Source organism: Pongo pygmaeus, chromosome 13, assembly GCF_028885625.2.
Source record: "Pongo pygmaeus isolate AG05252 chromosome 13, NHGRI_mPonPyg2-v2.0_pri, whole genome shotgun sequence".
Classification (NCBI taxonomy): Eukaryota; Metazoa; Chordata; class Mammalia; order Primates; family Hominidae; genus Pongo; species Pongo pygmaeus.
In genome coordinates this window covers 83045696-83065982 of record NC_072386.2, presented here as the reverse complement: position 1 = coordinate 83065982, position 20287 = coordinate 83045696, and the positions used below count along the sequence as shown (strand labels likewise).

The 20287-nt window shown below is 39.3% G+C and overlaps 1 protein-coding gene and 1 pseudogene across 12 annotated transcripts in view; both read right to left on the bottom strand.

The window, feature by feature from the left end:
* Positions 1–4425: 4425 nt before the first annotated feature.
* Positions 4426–10291, bottom strand: LOC129043515 (elongation factor 1-delta-like; annotated as a pseudogene).
* ZNF484 (zinc finger protein 484) overlaps positions 5844–20287 on the bottom strand; it is a 45578-nt gene continuing 31134 nt past the window's right edge. For 11 of the 12 annotated variants that reach the window (XM_054500413.2, XM_054500411.2, XM_054500416.2 and 8 more), the window contains one exon: positions 5844–16194. In XM_054500413.2, the coding sequence (XP_054356388.1) occupies positions 13871–16194 (2324 nt within the window). In that variant the 3' untranslated portion in view covers positions 5844–13870. Of the gene's footprint in view, positions 16214–20287 lie in introns of all 12 variants that reach the window. The other variant, XM_063649680.1, reaches the window with a different exon arrangement.

Here is a 20287-nt window from a genome sequence, read left to right as displayed (position 1 = left end):
GAAATACCTAGGAATAAGTTTAACCAACAAGGTTAAAGACTCTACAAGGAAAACTACAAGACACTGATGAAATAAATTGAAGGGACACAAACAAGTGGAAAGACATCCCATGCTCATGGATTGGAAGAACTAATATTATTAAAATGACTGTACTGCCCAAAGCAATCTACAAATTCAATGCAATTTCTATAAAAATACTAATGTCTTTTTTTCACCAGAATAGAAAAATTACTAAAATTTATATGGAACCAATAAAAAGCCCAAATAGCCAAAGCAATTTTGTGCAAAAAGAACAAAGCTGGAGGCATCACACTACTTACCTTCAAAGCATTACAATGCTGTAGTAACCAAAATAGCATGGTATTAATACAAAAGCAGACACAAAGATCAAAGGAATAGAATAGAGAACCCAGAAATAAATCCTCGTATTCACAGCCAACTGATTTTCAAGAAAGGCTCCAAGAACATACATGGGGGAAAGGAGAGTATCTTTAAAAACTGAATAAGTATATGGAGAAGAAAGAAACTAGACCCTATCTCTCACCATACACAAAAATCAAATCAAAATGGATTAAAGACTTAAGGGGGTCTAAGAACTGAAACTGTAAAACTACTAGAAAAAATGCAGGAGAAAAACTTGAGGACATTGGCCTAGGCAAACACTTAATGGCAAAGACTTCAAAGTACAGGCAACGAAAACAAAAATAGACAAATGTGATTATATTAAACTAAAACCTTCTGCACAGCAAAGAAAACAATCAACAGAGTAAAGAGACAACCAGTTGAATGGGAGAAAATATTTGCAAACTATTTATCTCATAAAAGACTAATATCTAGAATATACAATGAACTGAAACAGCTCAACAGTAAACAAACAAACAAACAAACAACCCCTGCCCCCAAATAACCTCATTAAAAAGTGGGCAAAGGAAAGGGATATTTAAAAATGCTCCAGGTGTGGTGGCTCATGCCTATAATCCAAGCACTTTGGGAGGCCAAGGCAGGTGAATCACATGAGATCAGGAGTTTGAGACCAGCCTGGCAAACATGGTGAAACCCCATCTCTACTAAAAATACAAAAATTAGCCGGGTGTGGTGGTGCATGCCTGCAATTCCAGCTACTCAGGAGGCTGAGGCAGGAGAATCGCTTGAACCCAGGAGGTAGAGGTTGCAGTGAGCTGAGATCGTGCCACTGCACTCCAGTCTGGGTGACAGAGTGAGACTCCGTCTCAAAAAAAAAAAAAAAAAAAGCTCAACACCACTAATCATCTGGGAAATACAAATCAAAACCACAATAAGGTATCATCTTACCCCAATCAGAATGGCTATTATTAAAAAGACAAAAAATAGCAGATGTGGCAAGGATGTGGAGAAAAAGAATAGTACAGCCACTATGGAAAACGGTATGATTTCTAAAGCAAACTAAAATAGAACTACCATTCGGTCCTGCTGTAGGGGTTTAGTCAGGATGGTGGGGAAAATTATAAGCCACAAACCTTCTTGGAAGGCCTGAAGGGTTTTGCAAAAGTCTCAGGATAAGGTTATGTCTGAAGGCAACCTAATCCATACCTTGAGTAAATAGCTTAAAGTGGGTACAAAGGAAGGTAGAGTAGTTTACCTAACTAGTTTGTTGACTCATGTGGTCCTAAGACTAACCTTTGATCTACCACAGGTGCTTGATTGCTTTCTACTCAGGCAGTCCGGGAAGTCTGCAATGTCAATTACCCTCTAGTGGTGTTTACTCACGACCTTTGTCAATTAATCTTTACTGAATAAATGCAAGTCTTGCTGACTGATCAAGGCCGTGGCTGCGACTAAGTGGCCTGGACGCTAGGCTGGACTGGCAAAGCAGAACATGTGTGTCAGTGTACTTTATTCATCCATCGTTGGGTCAGGGTCTGGAGGACAGACTCCCACATCCTGCAGTTTCATTAATGGGGTTTTATTCAAAGGAAAAGAAATCGGCATATCAAAAGTATACCTGCATCCTCATGTTTATTGCAGCACTACTCACAGTAGCAAAGTTATGGAATCAACCTAAGTGTCCATTAATGGATAAATGGATAAAGAAAATGTATATATTCACAATGAAATACTATTTGGCCATAAGAAAGAATGAAATCATGCCATTTGCAGCAACATGGGTGGAACTAGAGGTCATTATGTTAAGAAAAATGAGCCAGACACAGAAAGACAAATATCACATATACTCACTCATATGTAGGAGCTAAAAAAAGTTGATTTCATGAGGTAGAGAGTGAATTGTAGATACTAGAGGCTGGGAAGGGCGTGTGGGTTGGGGGAGGTACGAAGGGAGGTTGTTTAATAAGTGCAAACATATAGTTAAAAGGAATAAGTTCTAATGTTCAATGGCAGAGTAGAGTGACTATATTTAACAACAATTTATTGTATATTTCAAAATTGCTAGAAGAGAACATGTATTAATGTGTTCCCAATACATAGAAATGATAAATACTCAAGGTGAGGGATTCCCTGAATACCCTGACTTTATCATTACACATTCTATGTATTTAACAAAGTATCACATGTACCCCATAAATATGTACAAATGTCATTCATCAATTTAAAAAAATTCAAAAAAAATTGCTGTTGCATTTAGTTAAATAATTATATTTAGGTAATCTTCTACCATGCCTATTTTATTAAAAATGCTGAATTAATAAAATACCTTTCAGTAATTACTGATATAAATATATTACCTTCTCTTTTAATTTATAGTAGTAAATTATTTCAATTTCTTTCTTTCTTTTTTTTTTTGAGATGGAGTCTCACTCTGTTGCCCAGGCTGGAGTGCAATGGCATGATCTCGTCTCACTGCAAGCTCCACCTCCCAGGTTCACGCCATTCTCCTGCCTCAGCCTCCTGAGTAGCTGGGACTACAGGTGCCCGCCACCACACTCGGCTAATTTTTTGTATTTTTAGTAGAGATGGGGTTTCACCATGTTAGCCAGGATGGTCTCGATCCCCTGGCCTTGTGATCCGCCCGCCTTGGCCTCCCAAAGTGCTGGGATTACAGGCATGAGCCACCGCGCCCGGCCAACCTCAATTTCTTGGTAGTCTATCACTTTTGAATTTTAGAATTAAAATCATTACTAATTTTCAAATATACTTCAATATTCTATTCACCACAATGTTATTTGGAATTTTTGCATCTGTGGTTATAAATGACCTGAGTCAATAATTTCTTGTTTTTTTTTTTTTTTTTCCTGTACTTACTATGATGGTCTAAGAGTGATGATGTATTTTAAAGTTGCAATGAAGCAATTACAAGAAATAAAATATTGGTATATATGTCTCTATAACTTGAAATGATTTCAATTAATAAAATGATCTGACCTTTAAACATGAACTATATTCAGATATGGATCTATTTATCTTCTGTATTTTAAAAAATCAACTTTAGCAAGATATTATTTACATACAATAATTGTACCTATTTAGTGTTCATTTTGACAGTGTGTGCACCCATGAAACCACCAACACAATAAAAATACAGAACATTTTTATCAACTCTAAAAGATTCCTTGTGCCTCTTTGCTGGCCATCCCTGTCTCTGGCCTTAGCTTCAGGCAACTGCTAATCTGAATTTTGTTACTTCAGTATTAGTTTGCATTTCTAGAATTTTATATAAATACAACCATATGGTACATAATACTCTTTCATGTCTGGCATCTTTTACTCAAAATGACTGAAATTCATCCATGTTGTCACATGTATCATTAGTCTGTTCCTTTTTATTGCTGAGTAGTTTTCTAGTTATGGATACACCACATTATATCTATTCACTTTGATGATAAACATGTAGGTTGTTTCCAGTTTGAGGCTATTGTGAATAAAAGTCTTGTCAACATTCATGTACAAGTCTTTGTTTGGACATAAGTTTTCATTTCACTTGGGTTAAATACTGGAGTGGAATGGCTGGGTTGTATGGTAGCTATGTGTTTAACTTTTTAAGAATTTGCCAAAGTATTTTACAAAGTCTTTGTGCCATTTTACATCCCTACCTGCCACGCATGAGTTCCAGCTGCTCAACATCTTCCAACACTTGGTCCTGTCGATCATTTTAATTTCATTAATTTTAATGAGTGTGTAGAAGTGTCTCATTATGGTTTTGATTTGTATTTCCCTGGTGGCTTATGTTGAAATCCTTTCTTGTCACTATTGACCATTTCATATCTTATTTTATGAATTATCTCTATTGAAGTATATTGTCATTTTTATTGAGTTGTTCTTTTACAATGGGGTTATAAATTTCTTTACATTTGCAGGAAACAAATCTTTTGTCAGAAATTTATTGCAACTATTTCTTCCCCTTCTGAGTCTTTCCTTCTCACCTTCTTAAGTGCTTTCAAAAGACAAGAGTTTTTAATTTTGAAAATTATGATTTCTGTCTTTTATAGTTCATTATTTATGTGTACTACCTTAAAAATCTTTTTTTTTTTTGCCGGTCTCAGTCTTGAATCCTGGCAGGGATTCACGGGCGCACACACACACACTCAGGCTTCAGATCTTGTTGAAGGCTGCGATATCGACACTCTGCACGTGCTCCTCAAACTTGGTGATCTCCTCCAGCAAGTCTGTCCCCACCTTGTCGTCCTCCACCACACACTGAATCTGTAGCTTCCGGATACCGTAGCCCACGGGCACCAGCTTGGAGGACCCCTAGACCAGCCCGTCCAGCTGGATGGAGCGCACACAGGCCTCTAGCTGGGCCATGTCAGTCTCATTGTCCCAAGGCTTGACATCCGGCAGGATGGAGGACTTGGCCACCAGTTCAGGCTTCTTGGCCTTCTTCTCTGCGTATTGCTGCAGCCGCTCCTCCTGCAGCTGTGCCGCCTTCTTGTCCTCCTCCTTATTGTCGCTGCCAAACAGGTCAGTGTCATCATCGTCGTCATCCTCTGCTGGTGTGGCTGGCTTCTTGGCCGGGGGCTCCACTTGGCGCATGGGAGACAGGTGCTGGGTCTGTGGGGCCGTGGCCCGGTGGCCAAGGGAGTTCTTCTCCAGCACGTTCAGCTGGGCCTGCAGCTTGGAGATGACCTGCTGCAGCTCCTGTACCACACTGCGCAGGCTCTGTTTCTCCACTTTCAGACTGGCGATCCGGACCACGAGCTCGCTGTGGTCTCCGCTGGGGCCACTGGAGGCGCCAGGGCCTGAGCTTCCGGCCAGGGATTTCTGGATGTTCTCTCTGGCTCTCGCAATGTCACGGAGGATCACGCTGGCGCCGTTCTCCTGGCGGGAGACACCGGCCACAGGCCCATTCATCTGCTCGTAGAATCTCCTTTCTGCGTCGTCATATTTGAACTTGTCGAACCAGATCTTCTCATGTACTAGGAAGTTTGTAGCCGTTTTTCTGACGCCCGCCAAGGACGCGGCGACCAGGGAGGAGGAATCGGCGGACGCGGGACACCTGAGGAAAGGGTACTACCTTAAAAATCTTTTCCTATAGTCTTGGTAAATTTTAAATGATAGCTCTGTAAATGATGTTTATAACTTATTTTATGGGTTTTTTTTTTTTAGTTTTTCATTAATTTTGATCAATTGTATCTTCCTAGGAAATCACCCATTTACTGTAGGTAGTATTCTCTTCCGATCCTATGAAATGATTCAATATCCATGTCTCCTTTTACTCATTACAAATCTTACATAATTTTGCAGTCTCTTATCTCTTTACCTTACTCGGGTTTATGTGAGGTATTTAGTTTACTAAGGTTTTAAAATATTTTCATATTAATTTTAGTAGGAAAAGGATGGATTATTTTATAAATTTCATTGCCTGAATAAGTTTAGTATGGTTTCGGGTACAATAAGAAAGACATAAAATGGAATGGTTTATGCCAAACATGTTTATTTTTATCACACAGCTAAAGTCTGTAGTTAAGTTGCTGGTACTTTTGAGTCAATAACATCAAGACCAGTGTTGGTGAATCTTTTGGTCTTTCCCCAGTGCTTGAAAGAAGATCACCACTGCTGGAGGCATAATGTACAAGGCAGGAAAAGGGATGGAATTGATGGTAACAGCTAAGTCTGTCTCTTTTCTTAGGAAATAAAGGTTTTCCTAGGATACATCTAAGTGTTTTGCTTCTCTTGGGCTGAGGCAGGTCATTTGGCCACTACCAGTTTCAGACGATGATGATCTTACAGCACTATTCACAATAGCAAAGACATGGAATCAACCTAAATGCTCATCAATAGTAGACTGTATAAAGAAAATGTGGTACATATACATCATGGAATACTATGCAGCCATTAAAAAGAATGAGATCCTGTCCTTTGCAGGGATATGGATGGAGCTGAAGGCCATTATCCTTAGCAAACTAACACAGGAACAGAAAACCAAACATCACATATTCTCACTTATAACCAAACACCACATGTTCTCACTTATAAATGGGAGCTAAGTGATGAGAACACATGGACACATACAGAGAAACAACACACACAGGGGCCTACTGGAGGGTGAAGGGTGGGAAGAAGGAGAGGATCAGGAAAAATAACTAATGGGTTCTGGGTGATGAAATAATCTGTAAAACAAGCCCCCATGACATGGGTTTACCTGTGTAACAAACCTGCACAGGTACTACTGAACTTACAGTAAAAGTTAAATTTAAAAAAAGATAAAGTAGGCCGGGCGCGGTGGCTCATGCCTGTAATCCCAGCACTTTGGGAGGCCAAGACGGGTGGATCACAAGGTCAAGAGACTGAGACCATCCTGGCCAACACGGTGAAACCCCGTCTCTACTAAAAATACAAAAAATTAGCCGGGCATGGTGGCGGGTGCCTGTAGTCCCAGCTACTCAGGAGGCTGAGGCAGGAGAATCACTTGAACCCAGGAGGCAGAGGTTGCAGTGAGCGGAGATTGCGCCACTGCACTCCAGCCTGGCGACAGAGTGAGACTCCGTCTCAAAAAAAAAAAAAAAAAAAGATAAAGCAGTGAGAGAGGAGTTTGGGGATTGCACGCTGGTTCAGCAAAGCAACATTTTCCCAAAAGATACACAAACTATACAGAAGACCACTTTAAAATATTATATGTGAAGCTTAAGTCTTAAGATTAAAAATTCAGAAACTGTAAAAGAATACACATTTAAACACATAGAAAATAAAATTATGTGAATGGGATACTATCACATGCAAAGTCGAGACAAGGAATAGATGTTTTTTAAAAAAGGAGTTACTCCCTTTAACATAAAAAGCTGTTTTAAATTAGTAAGATAAACAATCCAAAAAGAGAAATGTATAAATAAATGCTTTATAAAGGCAATTTACAGAATAGCAAATTCAAATGGCCAAGACACATTTGGAGGCATATTAATAAACAAATTATAATTAGTTATCACTTGGAACTTGTAAAATTTCTCAAGGTTAAAGAGTAACAGCAGCTGGCCACAGTGGCTCACGCCTGTAATCCCAGCACTTTGGGAGGCCGAGGTAGGTGAATCATTTGAGGTCAGGAGTTTGAGACCATCCTGGCCAACGTAATGAATCCCCATCTCTACTAAAAATACAAAAATTAGCTGGGCATGGTGGCAGGCGCCTATAATCCCAGCCACTTGGGAAGCTGAGGCACGAGAATCGCTTGAACCCAGGAGGGAGAGGATGCAGTGAGCCAAAATTGTGCCTCTGCACTCCAGTCTGGGCGATAGAGCAAGACTCAGTCTCAGAAAAAAAAAAAAAAGAGTAACAGCTACTTTTAGTAGGGGGAAAGAGGTATATTTATACACTAATATTGGAAACATAAAAAGCTACAGTCTTAGGACAAATAAATCTGGCAACATCTGTTAAAATAAAATAACACATACCATTTGATCAGTCCCACTCCTACAAGCATATGCTACAGAAAAAGATAATCTCCAGTATATAAGGGCATGATTATCCTTGTCCAATTGATTATCTGTTGACAGACTGTTGGAGTGGTTGGAATTGCTATGAATGGAAGTTCAAAAATCAAGAAGACATAAAATACATTATAAAAGTTACAGTTAGGCCAGGTGTGGTGGCTCATGCCTGTAATCTCAGCAATTTGGGAGGCTGAGGTAGGAGGACTGCTTGAGGCCAGGAGTTTGAGACTGACCTGGGAAAAATAGCAAGACCCTGTCTCTAAAAAACTAAAAAAATTATCAGGTGTGGTGGCGTGTGCCTGTAGTCCCAGCTACTCGATAGGCTAAGACAGGAGGATCACTTGAGCCCAGGGGTCGAGGCTGCAGAGAGCCAGGATTGTGCCACTGGACTCCCATTTGGGTGCCTGGGCGACAGATTGAAATCCTGTCTCTAAAGTAAATAAATAAAGTCACATTTATGCCAAGTTATATATGTATGCACGTGTGTGTGTACGTAAATATTTATTTTAATAAAAAGAAAGGCAAGTGTTGGTCTGTTTTTCTCCACTGGTTTGAGACATGGGCTTGAAGTTAAATCAGTAAACAAAATGAATTACATTTATTATGAAATCTGCTTCTATAGGAAGACCTTTTCCAATGTATCAAATAGAGCTTCTTCTCTATTTGAATTTTATGGCATTTAATAAAATGATATATTCTTACAAAACCTATTCTTAACAATTACTTGTCTGGTATACAGTAAGGTGTGACTCACGGACAAAGATTTTTCCATATACAATATATAATGTACAGTAATCACAGGGCTTCTCTGTAGCATGAGTAATTTAAAACTGGTTCTGACTTCTGTGAAAAGACTTTCTCACTTTCAAGAAATACAGTTTCACTCATGTGTAAATACTGAAGAATACTAAAACCTGATTTCTGTGTGAAGCTACTGCCACATTTGCTCTTAACACTGTCTCCTTCTGGTAGAAACTTTCTGATATATTCCAGGTGAAGTGTTTTCCAGTCACTGTTCTTACAGGCTTTGTTCTCCAAATTGTGTTTTTAGTGTATAATGGGATTTGAATTATTTTTTCTCGTGTGAATTTACTATGTTCAGGTCATTAACTTTTCAGTGGAAGATTTCCTAGTCATCATATTCATAAATGACTCTCCAGCATGACTCTCCAGCATGAATTTTCTGATATGTAATGAGGTATGACTTGTAAAGAAAACCCTACCCACATTCAGTACAAACAGAAAATTACTCTCTCTTATGAATTATCTGATGCATACGTAAATGTTTGAGTGTATGTTTTCGTATATTTTCTGAATACACAGTATGATTCACTTTTTAAAAATTAATTTAAAATGCATTTTTGGCTAGGTGCTGTGGCTCACATCTGTAATCCCAGCACTTTGGGAGGCCAAGGTGGGAGGACTGCTTGAAACCAGGAGTTTGAGACCAGCCTGGGGAACAAAGTGAGGCCTCATCTCTACCAAAAAAACAAAACAAAACAAAAAGGGCTGGGCATAGTGGCTCACGCCTGTAATCCTAGCACTTTGGGAGGCTGAGGCAGGTGGATCACCTGAAGTCAGGAGTTCGAGACCAGCCTGACCAACATGGTGAAACGCTGTCTCTACTAAAAATACAAAAACAATTAGCAGGGCGTAGTGGTGTATGCCTGTAGTCCTCACTACTTGGGAGGCTGAGGCAGGAGAATCGCCTGAACCCGGGAGGCACAGGTTGCAGTGAGCCAAGGTTGCAACATTGCACTCCAGCCTGGGCAACAAGAGCGGAAACTCTGTCTCAAGAAGAAAAAAAGCCAGGTGTAGTGGCACATACCTGTGGTCCAAGCTACTTGGAAGGATAAGGCAGGAGGGTTGCTTGAGCCAAGGAGTTCAAGGCTACAGTGAACTATGATCATACCACTGAACTCCACCCGGGGTGACAGAGTGAGACCCTGTCACTAAAAAAAAAAAATTAAAATTAATAAAATAGAATAAAATGAATTTTTATTAAAATATTTAAACTGTAAAACTGTCTTAAAATAGTTTGCTGTAAATGAACTATAATAGAGTGCTAGCATAAAAAGATATGGCTGGCTGGGCCATGCCTGTAATCCCAGAACTTTGGGAGGATGAGGTGGGTGGATCACTTGAGGCCAGGAGTTCGAGACCAGCCTGGCCAACATGGCAAAACCCTGTCTCTCCTAAAAATACAAAAATTCGCTGGGCGTGGTGGTGCATGCCTGTAATCCCAGCCACTTGGGAGGCTGAGGCATGAGAATCGCTTGAACCCAGGAGGTGGAGGTTGCAGTGAGCCAAGATTGCCCGCCATTGCACTCCAGCCTGGGTGACAGAGCAAGACTCTGTCTCAAAAAATAAATAAATAAATAAAAAAGATATGGCTAACCTACAGTGTTTTCCCTAGTAAAATCTATGTTCCACATGCTTCCAATCTATACTGACCTTTGAGTTCTACTTAACATTTAGCTCTCCCAATTCACTTATAGTTTTCCACCATCTATTCCTCAATCAGTTCACAAGTGCCCCTTGAGATGCAAGAAATCTCACAGAAGAAAGTCTTTCTTTCTTCTAGAGATTAATACTGTGTTGACAAAACGTCAAGTAGCTCTTTTATAGTTTCTTCTTTTTCTTGGGAGTATAACATTCTATTTTTAAAAATGTGCCTGAGAATAAAGGTTGAGAATCACTATCTCAGTTATCCTACTAAATTAATTTTTCAAACCCTGGGACTCTATACCAGTCTTCATTAACCCTATTTTCTATTAATTGTACAAAGGAAAAACCATAGTATTAAAAAAGACATCTGAGAAGCTTTTAGTGAATCTCTTCCATTTGCTAAATTTGGCAGCTACCACAATAAAATTTGAAACCACCAGAGGTAATTTTCTCTTATGTATCAAAGTTTGTAAAGGTTTTTTTTTTTTTTTTTTTTTTTGAGATGGAGTCTCGCTCTGTCGCCCAGGCTGGAGTGCAGTGCTGCGATTTTAGCTCACTGCAAGCTCCGCCTCCTGGATTCACGCCATTCTCCTGCCTCAGCCTCCCGAGTAGCTGGGACTACAGGTGCCCACCATCACGCCTGGCTAAGTTTTTGTATTTTTAGTAGAGACGGGTTTTCACCATGTTAGCCAGGATGGTCTCGATCTCCTGACCTCGTGATCCACCCGCCTCGGCCTCCCAAAATGCTGGGATTACAGGCGTGAGCCACCGCGCCTGGCTGTAAAGGTTTTAACAAATGGGTGAATGCCTTAAGACTTTTAGCAACAAAAGATTGGAATAAAGTAATGCTGCAAATCTAAGCATTTTCATTTACAAGTCAGTAATTTTGGAAATTAAGAAAATATATTTTTGGTCTTGATACTTCTTAAATACAAGTAGCTATCTCAACGAATTGAAAACATCTGCCAGTGGCAGAGTAGGTGGTACAGACTAGTACTTCCTTTGAGAACTAAAAAAGGTGAATGAAAATATTAAACACATTTAATTTTTTGAAGGCATAAGAAAGCTACCACGGCAGTGAGAAACTGCAGGAATAAAATTGGAGACAAGACATAAAGTCTCATATTTGGGACGTAATGTCTGAAACTGTTTATTACTAAGAGGTATTTGCTAATTCTGACAGCAAATACTGGGCAAGAGAGGCTGGAGAGAATTTTTGACAAATTCAAGTGACCGAAGAAGAAATACTAGAATTCAAGTCTTTCCAAAGAGGAGGGGCCTGATGTACCTCCCAAACTCATAAGTCCTAAAAGTATCCTAGAAATAAGGTTTAGATGTTCACATTCTGAACATATAATAAAATAAGATGAGTCTTCCAGAGACTCAAGCCCAGTTTCAAATAATCTTAATACATGACTGGATGAAGGCAATCAGGGATTACTAGTGATCATAGCCTAAGAAGCTACGTTAGAAGCTATGGCAAATCCTCTCTGGAAGAAGATATTATCCAGACCATCTTATTACCTCTAAAATTTTAATATATATTGTCTGGCAAGTGATATAAAAATCACCATATGAGGAGACAGGACATCAGCAAAACTCAAGAAAAATAACCATTAGAAAACAGGCCAACAGAACTGGGTAATAAGGCTATCCCTAAAAGAAGCAGAGAAGGAGAATGAGGCAGATGCATAATTTGAATAGATAATAGCTAGGAATTTCCCCAAATGCATGTGTGCACACACATGCACGCACACGTGCACACACACACCCCAAAACCACTAAGCCACAGATTTAAAAAACATTATAAACTCCAAGGAGGATAAATACATGGAAAAATTACACCTAGGCATATCAATGTGCAACTGTTGAAAAACAAAGACAAATAGATAAATTTCAAAGGAGACAGAAAAGCAGATTGCCTGCAAAGGTAATTATATAAAGCTTCTCAATAAAACAATAAAAGACAAACCAAAATAAAATATCATCAAAATACTAATAGAAAACAACTTTCAACTTAGAATTCTATATTCAGTAAAAGTATCCTTCAAAAATGAAGGCAAAATAAAACACTGCCAACAAATGAAGAACAATTTGTCACCAGCAAACTCACAGTAAAAGACATACTAAAGGGTGTTCTTCAGTAAGAAACAAAATAATTCTAGAGGAAAACTTAAAGGACAGGAAGGAATAAAAAAGTAATTAAAATGATAAATATGTGGGCTAATTTAAACGGATATTGACTCAAATAATGATTGGCTGTGTTCACCATATACAGAATCCAAATATACAAAATTAATACCATATGAGAGACAAATAAATGAAATTAATGTTATAACTTCTCCCCTTGTCCAGAAATGTTGTTAGTACTAATTTACATTAGCTTTTAATCCATATGTATATTAGTATCTGACATAGTACATTTAAGGCAAAAAATTACTAGCGATAAAAAGAAACATCTAATAATGATAATGTGTCAATTAACAAGGAAGATTACAACAATTCTAAATTGTATGTAAAATCAAAGACAATGTATAAAGCAAAAATTAGTAGCTCTAAAGGAGACAAATTCACAATTATTTGTAAAATTACAACACATTTCTTTCAGTATTTGATAGAAGAAAAGACAAAAAAGTCTATTCAAATACAGAGAATTTGAAAAACAAAATTAATTAAGATTAGTTTGTAGAAATTGTGAGGAGATAAAAGGAGAAGTCTTCCAAATGTTCAACTACATTTTATCTTCTAAGGACACAAACTAAAATTCAAGATGCTTGTGTCTCATGGTAATCTAGCAAGTAACGAACATGTAGAGAATGTACTAACAAAATTAGTGGGAAAAAATTTTAGGATTTGATATCCATTTTCTTAATTTGTCCTATTTTTCAAACAGGAGTTGGTAACAACAACATCAAAAAAGTGCAGGTTTCTGTGGTGAAAGCTGAGGATCTAAAGTGCTGCTATCTTGACCTGGGTCCCTGTATCTAAGTTCCATGATCTTAGGGCCAGTTCTAAGGTAATAATATAGACTTTTGAGAAACAGGCAAAGAGCAATTTCAGACCTCTTGGCTAACCGCTGCCCCAGCATACGCCAACAGATATAACAATAAATAATGGTGACTTCCCAAAGAAAATTTTAAAAAAAAGTAGAGTCCTTTCTTTCTGTCTTTAGTGTTTTCACAAAAACTGCTGATTCACTTTCATTATAGACCTAAATTGCCCTCCCTTTGCCTTGATCTCAGTGTCCTTAGGCTGCTTAGACAATGTAAAATTATCTCATCATACTACTCATTATGAATTTTTTGGGGTCAATATTGAATAGTTGTGGTACTCAGAACATGAAAAACTCAACAGCCCTGAATTTATAAAACTGTTTGCCCAAAAAGTGAAACAAGAAAGACTGCCAATCATCTCCTTGCACATTTACTGTTATTTGCAGGAGCTTGACAACACCAACATCAAGTAACCAAAGATGGCCACTATACATTGCTTAAACACTCTCAAAAGTGTCTCCCCATATGCGTAACTACACATCAGCTATATGATCCAGATGTTCATAATTCTAACTAGATAGAAGAAAGTTGGCCTTGGTCACCTTCTGAGTCCCCACACCATAATTGTGGCGTGGAGCACTCTACTTCCCCAGTGTCAGATTTCTGAGGCATACTGAGTTGTGGCTTCCAGTTTAAGGCTTTCCCCAAGTCACTGCACTTATAGGGTTTCTGTTTAGTATGAATTTTCTGGTGTTTAATAAGATTTGATCTGATGGTGAAGGCCTTTCCACACTCAGCACATATATATGGTTTCTCTCCTGTGTGAATTCGATGATGCTCATGGAGTTGTGATTTCTTAATGAAAGACTTCCCACAGTCACTGCATTCATAGGGTTTCTCTCCAGTATGAATTCTCCTGTGTCTATTTAAGTGTGACTTCTGGATGAAGGATTTCCCACATTCAGTACAAATATAGGGTTTCTCTCCTGTATGAATTCTCTGATGCATAATTAGTGTTGATTTTCTTGCAAAGGCTTTCCCACATTCACTGCACTCATAATGCCTTTCTCCAGTATGGGATTGCTGATGTATATGGAGACCTGACTTCCTAGTGAAGGCTTTCCCACAGTCACTACATTTATAAGGTTTCTCTCCAGTGTGAATTTTCTGGTGTGTAAAGAGATTTGATCTGTCAGTAAAAGCTTTTCCACATTCGGCACATCTATAGGGTTTCTCTCCTGTGTGAATCTGCTGATGTACGTGGAGCTGTGATTTCTTAGTGAAGGATTTCCCACAAATACTGCATTCATAGGGTTTCTCTCCAGTATGAATTCTCTCATGTGTAATAAAATGAGATTTGTGGAAGAAGGCCTTACCACATTCAGTGCAAACATATGGTTTTTCCCCTCTATGAATTCTCTGGTGCATACTTAGTGTTGACTTCTGAATGAATGCTTTCCCACATTCACTGCATTCATAATGTCTCTCTCCAGTATGACACTTCTGATGTATCCTGAGCCGTGACTTCCAGGTGAATGATTTTCCACAGTCGCTGCATTTATAAGGTTTCTCTCCAGTATGAATTTTTTGGTGCTTAATGAGATTTGACCTGTCAGTAAAGGCCTTACCACATACAGTACATATATAGGGTCTTTCTCCTGTATGAATTTTCTGGTGTATAATGAGATTTGTCTTGTGAGTAAAGACCTTCCCACATTCTGAACATATAAAGGGATTCTCTCCTGTGTGAATTCGCTGATGCACATGGAGTTGTGATTTTTTAATAAAGGATTTCCCACAGTCACTGCATTCATAGGGTTTTTCTCCAGTATGAATTCTTTCATGTGTGATAAAATGTGACTTCCGGATAAAGGCCTTCCCACATTCAGTACATACATAGGGTTTTTCTCCTGTATGGATTTTCTGATGCATACTTAGTGTTGATTTCCTTGTGAAAGCTTTTCCACATTCAGTACATTCAAAGTGTTTCCCTCCAGTATGAATTTTTTTATGTATATTAAGGTTTGAATTCTGAGGGAGGTTTTTCTCACATTCACTGTACTCATAAGGTTTTTCTCCAGAATGAATTCTCTGGCATCTGAACAGATCTGACTTCTGGATAAAGGCTCTTCCATAGTCACTGCATTTATAGTAATTCCCCTCATAAGGAGTTTTCTGATGGTTTGACTTGAGGGAAAAATCCTTCTCATATTCAGTGCATATTCCTGCATAAACCCTCTGACTGCCATCAAGCTGGGACTTCCGAGTGAAGACTGCCTCACATTCATGGCATTCATGCTGCTTTTCTTCAGCACAAATACTCTCATGTGCAAAGGCATGTGACTTCAGGGAGAAAACATTTACATAGTCAGAAAACAAATAGAGGCTGTCTCTAGTATGAATTTTCTGATGTTGAATGAGAGCTTGCTTATGATGCAGAGGTTTCCCATATTGGTTACATTCACAAGCAGTCACTTCTGTATGAGAATTCATATGAGTGAAAATATCACCATCTCCAATAGTCTTATCAGAATTTTCTGTTGCATTGTTTCTATTATATAAGGTTACGATAGGCTCCAAATTCTTTCCACATGAGTTACAGTTATGGGGTCTTTTTCTTGAGGAAACCAGGTGTGTGTTTACATGAACTATTTCCCCAATGTCCTTATATTCAAAAATGCTGTCATTAGCTAGTGTTTTCTTGTTAATGAAGGCAACACGACTTAAAGGTTTGTTCTGCTTTTCTCCACATTTTCTTGTGTGTTCATCGTCTTTCCACAATTCTTCTAAAATGGAATATGGGTCATCTCTTGTGAAGAGATTAATATTAATCTCAGACTGGAAAGAAACTTCTTCAGACATCCTCTGTTGTAAAGGTCCAAAACCAATGTCCCCATCTAAAAAAGAAAGAAAAGACTGACAAAAAGGACAATTAACAGAAAAAAAGGCCAGGTGTGGTGACTCATACCTGTAATCCTAGCACTTTGGGAGGCTGAGGCGGGCAGATTACTTGAGGCCAGGAGTTTGAGACCAGCCTGGCCAGCACAGCAAAACTCTGTCTCTGCTAAAAACACTAAAAATATTGTCTCTACTAAAAATTAGCCAGGCGTGGTGGCACATGCCTGTAATTCCAGCTACTCCAGTGGCCGAGGCAAGAGAATGGCTTGAAGGCAGAGGTTGCAGTGAGCTGAAATTGCGCCACTGCACTCTAGTCTGGGTGACAGAGCAAGACTCTGTCTCCAAAATAAATAAATAAATAAATAAAAATACAATAGACCTTTGATTCAGGCCGGGTGTGGTGGCTCACGCCTGTAAGCCCAGCACTTTGGGAGGCTGAGGCAGGTGGATCACCTGAGGTCGGGAGTTGAAGACCAGCCTGGCCAACATGGAGAAACCTCATCTCTACTAAAAATACAAAATTAGCCGGACATGGTGGTGCATGCCTGTAATCCCAGCTACTTAGGAGGCTGAGGCAGGAGAATCACTTGAACCCAGGAGGCAGAGGTGGCGGTGAGGCGAGATCTTGCCATTGCACTCCAGCCTGGCAACAAGAGCGAAACTCTATCTCCAAAAAAAAAGAGTTGATTCAAGGCAAACACAGAGATATGAGAGAGGCTATATAAATATAACAAATGTACATAAGTATTTTAAATATACATAAATATATAGGTACAATAACTCATTTATATATAATATGTAATACAATGATGTAGAGTAATAATATTAATACTTACATTACATTTATAACATGATAAACAATATCATTTAGATGTGCTGTTCTAAGTTCTATATTAATTCACTTAAACTTTATCACGGCCATGTGTGGTGGTTCATGCCTGTAATCCCAGCACTGTGGGAGGCTGAGATGAGAGGATTGCTTGAGCCCAGGAGTTTGAGACCAGCCTGGGAAACATAGTGAGACCCCCATCTCTACAGAAAAACAAACAAAAAAAAACAATTAGCTGGGCCTAGTGGCACATGCCTATAGTCCCAGCTACTTAGGAGGCTGAAGCAGGAGGATCACTTGAGCCCAGGTGTTTGAAGCTGCAGTGAGCTCTGATCGCACCATTACACTCCAGCCTGGGTGACAGAGTGAGACTCTGTCTCTCTTTCTCTTTTTTTTTTTTTCTTTTTTAAGACAGGGTCTCACTGTGTTGCTCAGGCTAGAGTGTAATGGCATGATCAGAGCTCACTGCAACCTCCACCTCCTGAGTTCAAGGGATTCTTGTGCCTCAGCCTCATGAGTGGCTGGAACTACAGGCATGTGCCACCATACCTGGCTAATTTTTGTATTTTTATTAGAGACGGGGATTCACCATGTTGGCCAGGCTGGTCTCGAACTCATGACTTCAAGTATCTGTCCGCCTCGGCCTCCCAAAGTGTTGGGATTACAGGCGTGAGCCAGCAAGCCTAGCCGAGACCCTGTCTCTTACAAACAAAAACAAAAACAAAAAGCACTTTATTGCAACCCTTTGCTGTTGGTATTATTATTGTTTCTAGTTTACAGATGAGGAAACTGAGCCACAGAAGACTTTAGTAATTTGCCCAAATCAAATGTTTAGTAATTGGGGAAGAAGAGATTGCAATTCAGTGCAAATGTAGTAGAACTACATGGTGAGTGAGGTGTCAGAAGAACAAAGTGATAAACTCTGTGAAAAGAAGTATTTCTGCGTCTAGATTCTTTTCCTTAATCTGTAAATCCTCACAATCTTCCTGTTTTCTCTTTTCCCTATGATCCACTGTGCCCTAAATACCAATGTATTTATGTTTACAGTAAAATTACAATATCTTAGTCATCCTAACTTGGCCAAACAGAAAAATTTATATACATTTGTTATATTTATATAGCCTCTCTCATTTCTCTGTGTTTGCCTTGAATCAACTCTATATAACAATTGGTCTATTTTCTTTTGAGATGGAGCCTCACTCTATCACCCAGGCTGGAGTGGCTGGAGTGCAATGGTGCGATCTCGGCTCACTGCAACCTCCGCCTCCCCCAGGTTCAAGCAATTCTCCTGCCTTAGCCACATGAGTAGGTGGGACTACAGACATGTGCCGCCATACATGTATTTGTAAAAATACAAATTTTTGTATTTTTAGTAGAGATGGGGTTTCACCATGTTGGCCAGGCTGGTCTCAAACTCCTGACCTCAAGTGATCTGCCTGCCTCAGCCTCCCAAAGTGCTGGGATTACAGGTGTGAGCCACCGTGTCTGGCCTATGGTTCAATTCTTCATTCCTGGTTTGGGGTACTGATGTGATAAATGCATCTGGTAGAAGACATAACAGGAAAGAACCAGACATCAGAAGAGGAGACTGAAAGTTGTTCATCAAACCTGTGCCCTTCCTTCACAATATTAAGCTTGTAGCCAAGCACATGGCTGCCTCACAACACTAGGTTTGTCCAGCTTCATTTGTCACTAGGTGGCTCTGAGTAACTCTTTTTCACTAATCAGTGGGAGTGATAAGGCCAATGTCTTAAGAAAGTGGGTTTGTCTCCCACAAACCTCTTCTTTTCCCACCAGTATATTCCAACTTGGCAGCACCCAGTTCTATGAAGCTGGCAATGCCCTAGGGCAGGGGTCAGAAAACTGAAGCCTTTGGGCCAAATCCAGGCCTCTACCCAAAAGCTAACAGTGGATTTTACATTTTTAAATGGTCAAAAAATTAAAAGAAGAATACTACTTCACGACATGTGAAAATTATATGAAATTCAAATTTCAGCGTCCATAAAGTTTTTATTGGAACACAGCCACACCCATTCATTGATGTACTGTCTATAGCTGCTTTGGGGCTACAACTGCAGAAATAAGCAGTTGTGACAGTAGCCATATGGTCCACAAAGCCTATTTACTTTTGTGCCTTTACAAAAAATTTGTCAGCCCTTGCCCTAGGGGATGGTGATACAATGACTTTTTAGAAACTTTGTCCCTGAATGGCCATGGAAACAGAGTTGCCCGGTGTTATGGCCATTGAAAAGGGACTAACACACATCTTTCCATTAGTCACTGCAGTCTATTTTATCAGTGAACCCAAACATACAGTCTTTTCATTTTCTCCATTTAAGCTTCCTTTTTCTGATCTTTTGTTTCTATTGAAAATTCATTGTTGTTCATTAATCATTTGGGGTTCTCTGCTTTAAAAGCTAATTTCAAATTTCACCACAACTCTAGAGAGGCTGTCTTTTAACTTAAAAACAAACAACAAAAAGGTACTCTGAACCACTCATATTTATATTTGAATTGGCACAGATGTGCATGTTAACAAAAGTGTAATGCACAAAGACTGAAATTTTCAAGATTTCATGCAGTTATCCTCTCTTTCTAATTAGTTTTTCTAGCCCTTTGAATTGCTCCTAAAAGAAAAATTTTAAAGTCTTTCTGAAATAGAGCAAAACGACCTCCTCTGCTTATAACACAAATTCAGGAATTTAATTTCACTATTTTCTACAGAAACTTTGCATTTTAATATACAAGGGTAAAAGCCTCAGTTATCATGTAATTTAATGTAGGTTTCTCTGAATTTCTGGAGGTTGTATGCTGCAATAGGTCAAATTCAAGGAGTAAGTGAAAGCTGAGCACAAAATATGTGTATTATTTGGTTTTTTGTTTGTTTGTTTGTTTTTGTTTTCTGAGATGGAGTCTCGCTTTGTTGCCCAGGCTGGAGTGCAGTGGCACGATCTCGGCTCACTGCAAGCTCCGCCTCCTGGGTTCACACCATTCTCCTGCCTCAGCCTCCCGAGTAGCTGGGACTACAGGCGCCTGCCACTATGCCTGGCTAATTTTTTTTTTATATATTTGTAGTAGAGACGGAGTTTCACCGTGTTAGCCAGGATGGTCTCGATCTCCTGACCTTGTGATCCACCTGCCTCAGCCTAAAGTGCTGGGATTACAGGCGTGAGCCACCACGCCTGGCCTTTTTTTTTTTTTTTTTTGAGACGGAGTGTCGTTCTTGTCACCCAGGCTGGAGTACAGTGGCGCGGTCTCGGCTC